The sequence below is a fragment of the Siniperca chuatsi genome, linkage group LG11 (assembly GCF_020085105.1).
Source record: "Siniperca chuatsi isolate FFG_IHB_CAS linkage group LG11, ASM2008510v1, whole genome shotgun sequence".
Classification (NCBI taxonomy): domain Eukaryota; kingdom Metazoa; phylum Chordata; class Actinopteri; order Centrarchiformes; family Sinipercidae; genus Siniperca; species Siniperca chuatsi.
The window spans coordinates 3,511,191-3,522,338 of record NC_058052.1 but is presented as its reverse complement, the minus strand read 5'-3'; the positions used below and the strand labels follow the sequence as shown (position 1 = coordinate 3,522,338).

Sequence of the window (11,148 nt, the reverse complement as noted above, 5' to 3'; positions counted from 1 at the left end):
GGTAGAAACAGAGACAGGATGGTGAGGAAACCCTGGCAAAGACTCTAAGCTCTAAGGTCACACACCACTGACTTCTACACATACAAACAAGCACCACACCTACTTCCAATACAATGCATAATTTGCAAACATGAAAAATACATATATGAGACATACAGCTGGAAAAGAATAAAAGAAAAACTGATTCAATTTGAAACACTCACTTCAGGGAAGATGCTTTATGCAGCTCTAGGGAGAAAAGATGAGTCTACTTCTCCATATTTGAGACAGGGACTTAGTGGCCACTAAAGCACTTCACCTGCTTCAGAGACTATAGGTACATGTCCAAAAACAAAAATGAGAAAACAGAAGGCAACCTATATGAAAATGGATATAAGTATTTCTGTGAAACAGTAATGGAAGAGAAGCTTTTACACTTTTAGTCATTTGAAGATGGCTAGGCCTAAATGGCTTGATCTGTCTGTTCAGGCAGTGGTGTGTGTAAATAAGACTAAATGATAAAGTTTTGTTTATGTAAATGTTATTACTGTGTTCCTTTGCTATACGTTCTGTAATAGAACTAATTAAATCTGTTAATTACTAATGCTCAACAAAATTTCATAACTATTTCAATACACTGTAAACTTACCTGGCTTACATATACCACACACAGCTGTAGTTTTTCTTGTTTTAGATTTATTTATCTATTTGCTCTCTCCAGCTATTTACTCAAAGGTCAAATCAATACAATCCGCTAAAGGTGAGGAAAAATTAACCAGTGATTAAATAGCACTATATTTTACACATGAACATAACGCATTTGCTTGGTTTATGAGACTACTAATATATGATGCTGGCCAGCGGCCACTTTAGCAGACGTGCAACATCAACAATTCAGGTTTTGTCTACCACATGTAAGGTGAATAACGTTATATTAAATCAAGAAAACTAGCTAATGAGAAATAGATGCAGGCTACTTCACCGATACAGTGTGTAATGCTAGCTAGCATTATTTGTAAGTGTAAAGGTAATGCTACCAAAAGGTCACCATATGTTTGAAAAAAATGTTGTACAAAACAAACAAGTTGCATAACTAGCATTTTCCAATAACATTAATACTTACCCTCACACGTCGAGTGGTGCTGCTACCAACGTTTTCCGTTGTGTCCATCAGCTGAGACTCTGATTCCTTAGCCAAACAGCTGCGCTCAATGTAGCTAAATCTGATTATTAATGATATCCCTCCATCAGTATCCTAGTGTGCTATTGGTTCGACTGATATAGTATGCTGCAGTGTTTGCCTGCAAATTTAACAAACAGACTATTTCGAGTGGCAACAAACAGAATCTGATTAAGAATAAAATAATCTTAACAACTTTAGAAATCCAGGTCCTCCCTCAAAATAATTATTTTCTAAAACTAAAGTAAGTATGCGGTCTTGGCCCACCGCCTATTAGGCTTGGTCCAATTTTTAGTTCTCTTACAGCACAGCGCAAAGCTTCTGTCAGAGGAATCTGTTAAAATCAGATAAAATACACTGTAGCATAAGTGTCTCAATTTTAATATTAAACTATACTAAATCAGTCAGCAGAGAGACTCTGATTTACACCACATTTGTCATGTTTTTCTGCCCAGTTATTGGTCCACTATGGTGAGCAGACAGAGCTGAGTGACAGCTGGTACTGGAGGAGCCTCTGTCACTGTTAGCCTCTACTCTTCCCAACTTGTAAAAACTCTTTTTCTCGATATTGCTATGTGCTGCTCTGATTAATTATGGCAAAGCGATCGTACAATGTCATGATTGATCAATCATTGTCACTTGAGCTAAATCAGATCCTGATGCAACTCATCTTGCGGTACTTTCAAAGAAGTAGGTAAATGAAACTGACTCCTCCAAAGTGGAGCCAGAAGCAACGTTACATCCGCAGCCATGTGTGTTGCTGCTGTACATAGCCATGACATAAAAACATGTCACTCTACTGTACATGTCTTGATATGACAAATTTTATCACACTATATTTATACCTCTATTATCATGAACGATATGATACAACATACAAACATACAAAAAATACACTGCACAAAGCAGAGCTGAGGCTGTTTTATATTTCATTATAATTCTAAATGTAAAACATAAAATTAGAAAGTTACTGGTGGATTTTCACAGCAGGTTGATTTGGATTTTTATACAATAAACATTAATACATTTTGCCCCACTGCCCAATAAATAAATGAATTATCTTAAAATCTGCAGTAGCATCAGCATGATGCTCACTACTCCATCTTCCTTGAAAATAAATCTTTGTTAAGCAATCCGGGAGAAACTGAGCTTTACCAGAACAAACTGAGATGAAAAGCCTGACTAGAAAACAAACCACAGAGCTATACTCAGGCTAATCTTGTCCAGGATTTAGCCTGTAACTGAAAGGTTTGATGCTATGGAGACATTGAAAACAAAACTGGAACTGAAAAAGGAAACATTGGCATTGAAATATTTGTACTGGAAAAAGTATTGGCACTACAACCTCCGCCTCCTTTCTGCCTCCGGTGCTGCGGGGTCTGGGTCTGTGGTTGTGGGCCACCTGCTGTCCCCGTGTTCCTGCTCGACAACTGCTACTACAGTTGTTGTTATTGGCTCTGTTACTGATGCTGACATTATTCTTCCCATAGCTGTCATTCCTATTATTACTAATTTATTAATATTAACACTATAATTACTATTCTACTATATAAAAAAAAATAAAATTCTACGTGGTCTTTGCATTGTGCCTCCCTAACCCTATCCCCCTTTCCCCAAACCCCTCCTCTCTCTCTCTCTCTCTCTCTCTCTCTCTCTCAAAACCTAACACGGCAGCCCACCATTGAGTCTGGTTCTGTCCAAGGTTTCTGCCTGTTAAAAGCCACTGTCGCCAAATGCTTGCTCATGGTGGGATTTGTTGGGTCTCTGTAATTAATATTATAAAGAATATGGTCTAGACCTGTTCTATAAGAAAAACGCAATGAGATAACTTCTGTTATGAATTGGCGCTATATAAATAAAATTGAATTGAATTGAATTGCAACAAGTATTGGCACTGAAAAATAAAACACAGAAACTGTTTTTCAATGATGTTCATATTTTTTCTTCATGTCACTCTTTTCGGTGACAGTTTTTTTTCCCCAGTGTCACTGGTTTTCAGTTTCAACTTTCTGTCACCGTTTTGGTGTGGAGAGGAGGGGAGGACGGGGCAAGGAGAGCGTGATTTACATATAATCTGCATACTAAGGAGAGCATGTCACTCTTCCTGAACCAGCTGTCCTCTTGTCCACTCCGAAGCCACTGGCATCACAGCAAACTTAGGGCAATGGTTTCCATGAGTTCACCGGAAGTTCCGGAAGTTCACCATTGCTGTAATTGTGCAGTCATGGTAGAGGATTACTGTAGTCATGTCAGTGGATTACTGCGGCCATGTCAGAGGATTACGTTACCGCAGTCAAGCCAGCCGCCATTTGGATTTTGATGTGCGTCTATTCATGTAGTTATGGTACCTGTGCTTGGAGCAGCCAAAAAGGACAAAGAAAGACTTATATTTCAGCATTTTTTTACTGGGAAAAATATAAGGGTGGATAAACTCCTGGTGAATGTCATATAATATGCATGCCAACTAAACATAATTTCCATCACATTTCCAAGTATTCAGATCCTTTACTTAAGTAAAATTACTAATACCACACTGTAGTAGTAGTAGAAGTAAAAGTACTGCATTGAAAATGTATTATTATCATCAGGAAAATGTACTTTGAGTATTAAAAGTAAAAGTAGGCCTATTCAATACAGAAAAATGGCCCCTGTAACGTTATACTATTATACTATATATTATATCATTAGATTATTATTACTCATGCATTAATGTAAAAGCAGAATTTTACTGTTGTAGTCTGAGGTGGAGCAAATTGTTTCGTGTAAGACTGCAACAAATGATTATTTTTAGTATGGATTAATCAAATGATTCTTTGGTTTGTTTTTTTAAAAATAAATTAAAATAATTAAAAGAAAAAGCAGCAAATCATCACATTTGTGAAGCTGGAACCATGAAATATCTTTGCATGAAAAATGTAAACAATAATCAAAATAGTTGCCAGTCTGTTTAGTTACATTCCACCACTGCATTTCCATCACTTTAACAAATTCAACAATATAATCATGCTATTGTCAACACATTTGTTAATCTAAGTGTTATTGTCCTATTTCAGTCTCTGTGGGTGTATATGTGTTAAGGTCTCAGCCAAACGGTAATTTGTCATAACGGGATTAAAAGATTGCAATGGCCTTTCTAATTCCCTCTGTTTGATATGTATATTTTTCTCATATCTGTTTCTCTCTGCCGTTGTTTGTTCACATTGAGCCTAAAGTTAGCTAGCTGTCGGTATTAGCTAACGTTAGCGCTTGTTCCAGTGGACCTCTGCCAGACCAGCATAACGTCAGATAAAAGTTAACTTTAACCAGCTTGATTCTATGTGAGAAAACAATGACAGAGAGAAAACAGACTTACTTTCTGTCTGAGAGTTCCAGGTGAACTTGTGAAAACCATTGCCATAAGTTTGCTGTGATGCAAGAGGCTTCAGAGCAGACGAGAGGACGGCTGGTTCAGGAAGAGTGATGTTTGCTCCTTAGTATGCAGATTATATGTAAATTACACTCTCCTTGCCCCCCTCCCATCAATAACTGACAGCATAAAAAAAACTGTCACTGGAAAAAGAGTGACAAAGAAAAAATCAGAACGTTGTCACTGAAAAACAATGGCAAAAAAAATTCAAAACAAAATGAAATAATTTTTAATGTCTTTGTTTTATTTTTCAATGAAACTTTTTTTAGTGCTAATACTTATTTCAGTGTCAATACAACTTTTTCCAGTATAAATCTTTCAATGCCAATGTTTCCTTTTTCAGTTCCTGTGTTGATTTCAATGCAAAAATTTAAAGTCACTGTCCTGGCTCCATATGCTGCCCCCCAGCCACATCTCCTAGTCCAGGATCTTATATGTAAACTAGAATGGCTACTAAAACATACTGTCTTTACAGTTCTGTGTGTGAAAATGATTTTGCCCCGCAGAGATGTCATTATTTGAGTGGCACGTACCTGGAAGAAACTGCCTTTCCTCTCCTGCTTGCAGGGCTGACTGGTGGTACTGGTGGACATGTTGTCTGTAGAGCCTTCTCTGTCTGTCTCTGTCTGCTGAACTGTCTACGAAGGAAGTAGGACCTTAGAGCTATACATACAAAGAAACACAAAACAAGTCAGCTCAGTTTTGTCCACTCAAGATCAGTCACAAAAGAGATGCATGATGACAAAAGTGGTTTGGAAAAGGCGTTATTGTAGCTCTGTTTCCTTTTCACACATGTTTTTCTCTCCTTGTCTGCCATTCTCCAAAAACATCTTATGAAATGAATGGTGGTTGTGTGACGAGAGGAAAAAAAAGACAAACTCCAACCTACAACAGTCAAAACAACAACAGTAGTTTCTGACCTGTTCAGCCAAGCCAATTTAGGGATGTTAATGATTAATCATTAATTGATTAATTGCCGTTAAGAATTTAACCAATTAAAAATGTATTAACCAACAATGTATATATTGTTTACCATTTCTCTGAAGCTCACATATATTAACCTTTATACCACAAGAGGGGGTATTTCAACATTGCTGTTCAGAAAAACTACTGCCGCAACAAAGGAAGAAGTGGTCAGTGAGAAATGGTGAGGCAAGATGAAGAGGGCAAAACATAGTCCAGCGTGGAAACATTACACTGTAAAAGAGGACAATGCTCAAAGTAAATTTTGCAATACCGTCTTAAAATACAGCTCCAGTACAACATCAATGTGGTAACACCTGAAAAGTCAACACCCGACGGTTGCAGGACAAGTCAAAAGTGGAAGACTGTCCTCCCAACAAACTATCATGTCAGTGTTAGCAAGAAGCCTTATTGTTTTATTATTTTATTTGTTTAAATAGTTTTTGCATCATGAATTAATGTTTCACATAACTAATGTGCCACTAGAATTGTTTAAATAAAGCTTAAACTAAGAAAAAGACGTGTTTTGTATCTTATTAATGATTAATCAATGATTGATTGTCAACGTGTTCAACTAGACAAAAGGAAGGAAAACAAAATGTGCAACCCTAGCTAAGATATGTCCACTGCTCATTAGGCTATTTAATTAATTAAGATTGTGTTGTCAGCTGCAGTTTCCAAGGTAACAAATGGAGTTTGAAACTCAACTTTTAAGCCAACCTAGAGGAGAAATCCTTACAAAAAAAAAATCACCAATTCCATAGCAATTGGGCAGACTCCATCTGCTGATGAAGATCATGTGATATGATTGAAAGCTCTAGAATAGCTATTGGACGTAAATCGTAATGATGAACCTACAGAGAATCCCCTCGGCTTTACAGAGCTTTATAGTGAGTTTTGGCTCATTGTTTAGCTGTCCAGCTAACTTTACTGTTTTGGTTCACTCTCATAAGGTGTTTTCAGCAAAAAGCTCTAAAAGCCCACTGTACACTACCTACTCAGCAACTACCTCTAGCCGCGTCTATTGCCAGCACGGAGGCATAAAAACTAACTGGTACTGGCTATGAAAGAAACAAATTGAGTGGCCCCAACCAATCAAACACAAACACTTGAACACATGGAAAGTGTGTAGCAATAAGGCCTCTAGCTTTTGGGAGAAAAAAAAAATTTGGAAAAAGACTGGATTAGATTTCCATGTTTTTACTGGTGTTTGTGTGCATGCAAGATTGAGAAACAGGTTTATTTCCTGGAAAGGAAGCCACAGAGTGACAGAAGGCTTGCAACCTTGCTGTTTTTTTATCTCCTGCCTCTATCACTCCACCTTTCCTCTTCATAGCTTTAGTGGGACTCTGTTCGGCCAACCCCTCTTGTCAAAACAAAGCAGTGGGGTGGGCTTTGGGGGTTGTTTTGGTTGGAGGAAGACCTGTGTGTTTTCATGTGTGTGACTGGAAGCTTGTGTGTGAGTCACAGACCCGACCTAGTAAACAGGAAGGCCCCTGTGGTTATCAGTCAAGGAAAACTAAACACTGGACTGCCAGTTGTCCAGTTATACACTAAATAGCCCCTGAGTCACATAGATTGCATATTTTATACTATGTCACCTACAGACATAATTGGCACAAGTTTTAAAGGGCCACTTTACCCGGTAATTACAAAAAAATACATTTTGCCACATACCCATAGTTTTATGTAGCCATGCAGATAGTTTGGGATTTACTGATCAAAGCTTTGACATATCAGGCTGAGACTTCTGCTGCTTGTTACATTTTAAAAACTCTCTCTCTCCCCCTGTGGGAGTTGGTTAATATTAATTAAAATTAATTTCCACCCCAATATAGACTAATGATTTATTGAAGCTGATTTATGTGTTGTGTGCTCTCACGGCGTGGCAATTACTGCAGTGGCAGAACTGAACTGAACAAGTTTCTACTGGCACAGTTGTGATAGTGGAAGCATGGGCCCACAGTGTCAGACTTTGAAAACCCCTGGCTTAATTGCTTAATTGTATCATTCAGTAGACCTGTATACTGGGGTTATACTGTATGAGCACTCTGTGACATTTAGTTATATGCTGCATGGCCCAACAATGATAAAGCTTAACAAAGCTGGTGGGTCTCTACAGTTAGAATATTAGCAGAACACAAAATGGGGAAATGGGAAAATGAATCAATCCTGCGTGAGTCAGTCATCTTCACAGTAAAACACCCACCAGTTATACAGGAGGAATATCTACAGTGTCCAATTACTTTCTTTCTTCTTCTCTTATTTTTTGTTTATTCAACTGTGAAGCAAACCTGACTGCTTAATGAATATCTAAAATCATAGGTAAAATGTTGAGTAATTCTGACTTCCAGTAGTTGTTAGTTTGGCAGTTTGGTTTCCATGTTTCCATTTTCTGCAGAAAACCCAACACATTAGTGATGTCAACAAATAAGCCTCTTCAAAACAAAAGGAAAACCTGTGCTTTTATATACTTGGAATTTAAGTGTATGTTAAGTTTAAGTGTGTTGAGAAATACTAGCTAGGCAATGCCTGATTCTACAATCATGGCAAGGCGGGAGGATCTGAGATGAGTCATATCCTCTAACCTGCAAGCCAAATTCCCTGTACAACTCGGGTTTATAGTAGAAACTACACATCTGCCAGATGTATTGTGATCAGGGGCCTGGTATTAGTCCTTTTGTTAGACTGTGATAAGGCACATCCACATGCATGTTAGTCCACTATGTTAAAAGGGTATTCAAAACCATAGCACTAAACTAGGGCCAGACCCACTTTTACTATGAATTATACCAAATGCACAACCTTCTTCTAATGAGCTTTGAAAGAAAATAAAACAATCAGACATTCTAATCAAACAAATAAAATGTATGAAATGTATCACAAATTGTACATTGGGCTGAAGTGTTGTAAACCATCCTACATTTTCTAAATTAATTTTCCCAGCAACTCTCATTCTCAGCTGCCCTCAGAACATTAACAGCAGGATTATTATGTTGCAGGTTTGCATAAAAATTACACCAGATTTTCATATAAAAACATAGTAAAACACACTTCCTCATTAAATAAAAGGACTAGGAGTCCTAGGAGTGGTTTGCAACACTTCAGCCCAATGTATAATTTGCATGCTAGTGGCTCCGTGAAGCTGTTTTTTTTTATTTAATTAAGCCAGTGTCTTCAGTCTGGATAAATGCAGAGGGTTGTGTGAGGAAGGGTATCCGACGTAAAACACATGCCAAATTAAAAATGCAAATCGTGAAAATGACTCCCATACCGGATCGGTCGGGGCCCGGGTTAACAACGACCGCCACCGGTGCTGTTGACCTGCAGGGTACCGGTGGACTGACAGTAGGGACTTTGAATGTTGGGACTATGACAGGGAAGGCTAGAGAGTTGATTGACATGATGCAGAGAAGGAAGGTGGACATACTGTGTGTCCAGGAGACCAGGTGGAAAGGTAGCAAGGCTAGAAGCTTAGGAGCAGGGTTCAAGTTGTTCTACCATGGGTCAGATAGGAAGAGAAACGGAGTAGGAGTTATCCTGAAAGAGGAGTTTGTGAGGAATGTTCTAGAGGTAAAAAGAGTATCAGACAGGTTGATGAGTCTGAAGCTGGAAATTGAAGGGGTGATGTTCAATGTTGTGAGTGGGTATACCCCACAGGTAGGATGTGAGTTAGAAGAGAAGGAGAAATTCTGGAGTGAGTTAGATGAAGTGATGCAGAGCATCCCCAGAGGTGAGAGAGTGGTGATTGGTGCAGATTTCAATGGGCATGTAGGTGAAGGGAACAGAGGTGATGAGAATGTGATGGGCAGGTTTGGTCTTCAGGACAGGAACGCAGAAGGACAGATTGTGGTAGACTTTGCAAAGAGGATGGAAATGGCTGTAGTGAACACTTTCTTCCAGAAGAGGCAGGCACATAGGGTGACATATAAGAGCGGAGGTAGAAGCACTCAGGTGGACTACATCTTGTGTAGACATTGTAATCTGAAAGAGACCAGTGACTGTAAAGTAGTGGTAGGGGAGAGTGTAGCCAGACAACACAGGATGGTAGTGTGTAAAATGACTCTGGTGGTGAGGAAGATGGAAGAGGACAAAGGCAGAGCAGAGGACGAAGTGGTGGAAGTTGAAAAAGGAAGAATGTCGTGTAGTTTTCAGGGAGGAGCTGAGACAGACTTTGGGTGGTCAGGAAGTGCTCCCAGATGACTGGACCACTACAGCTAATGTGATCAGGGAGACAGGTAGGAGGGTACTCGGTGTGTCATCTGGAAAGAGGAAAGCGGACAAGGAGACTTGCTGGTGGAACGAGGAAGTGCAGGAATGTATACAGAGAAAGAGGTTAGCTAAGAAGAAGTGGGACACTGAGAGGACTGAAGAGAGTAGACAGGAGTACAGGGAGATGCAGCATAAGGTGAAGGTAGAGGTGGCAAAGGCCATACAAAGAGCATATGAGGACTTGTACGCTAGGTTGGACACTAAAGAGGGAGAGGTGGATTTGTACAGGTTGGCCAGACAAAGAGATAGAGATGGGAAGGATGTGCAGCAGGTTAGGGTGATTAAAGGTAAGGATGGAAATGTATTGACAGGTGCCAGGAGTGTGATGGGAAGATGGAAGGAGTACATTGAAGAGTTGATGAATGAGGAAAATGAAAGGGAACGAAGAGTAGAAGAAGTGATTGGTGTGGAGCAGGAAGTATCAAAGATTAGCAAGTGAAGTGAGGAGGATGTTGAAGAGGATGAAGAGTGGAAAGGCAGTTGGTCCTGATGACATACCTGTGGAGGTATGGAAGTGTCTAGGAGAGGTGGCAGTAGAGTTTCTGACTAGTTTGTTTAACAAGATCTTGGAGAGTGAGAGGATGCCCGAGGAATGGAGGAGAAGTGTACTGGTGCCAATTTTTAAGAACAAGGGAGATGTGCAGAGCTGTGGCAACTACAGAGGAATAAAGCTGATGAGCCATACAATGAAGTTGTGGGAAAGAGTAGTGGAAGCTAGGCTAAGGGCAGAGGTGAGCATTTGTGAGCAGCAATATAGTTTCATGCCTAGAAAGAGTACAACAGATGCAGTATTTGCTCTGAGGATGCTGATGGAGAAGTACAGAGAAGGTCAAAGGGAGTTGCATTGTGTCTTCATAGATTTAGAGAAAGCGTATGACAGGGTGCCGAGAGAGGAGCTGTGGTATTGTATGAGGAAGTCTGGAGTGGCAGAGAAGTATGTTAGAGTGGTGCAGGACATGTATGAGAGCTGTAAGACCGTGGTGAGGTGTGCTGTAGGTGTGACAGAGGAGTTCAAGGTGGAGGTGGGTTTGCATCAAGGATCGGCTCTGAGCCCCTTCTTGTTTGCTCTGGTGATGGACAGGCTGACAGATGAGGTTAGACAGGAATCTCCATGGACTATGATGTTTGCGGATGACATTGTGATTTGTAGTGAGAGCAGGGAGCAGGTGGAGGAAAATCTAGAGAGATGGAGGTCTGCTCTGGAAAATAGAGGAATGAAGCTTAGCTGCAGTAAGACAGAATACATGTGTGTCAATGAGAGGGACCCAGGTGGAACGGTGAGGTTACAGGGAGCAGAGGTGAAGAAGGTGCAGGACTTTAAGTACTTAGGGTCAACGGTTCAGAGCAA

General features: G+C 39.8%; 1 protein-coding gene across 1 annotated transcript in view; it reads right to left on the bottom strand.

Moving 5' to 3' along the window:
• LOC122884301 (ras and Rab interactor 2-like) overlaps positions 1-11,148 on the bottom strand; it is a 60,909-nt gene that overhangs the window by 42,880 nt on the left and 6,881 nt on the right. The window contains 1 exon segment of the mRNA XM_044214076.1: positions 5,099-5,228. Within this exon segment, the coding sequence (XP_044070011.1) occupies positions 5,099-5,158 (60 nt within the window). The 5' untranslated portion in view covers positions 5,159-5,228.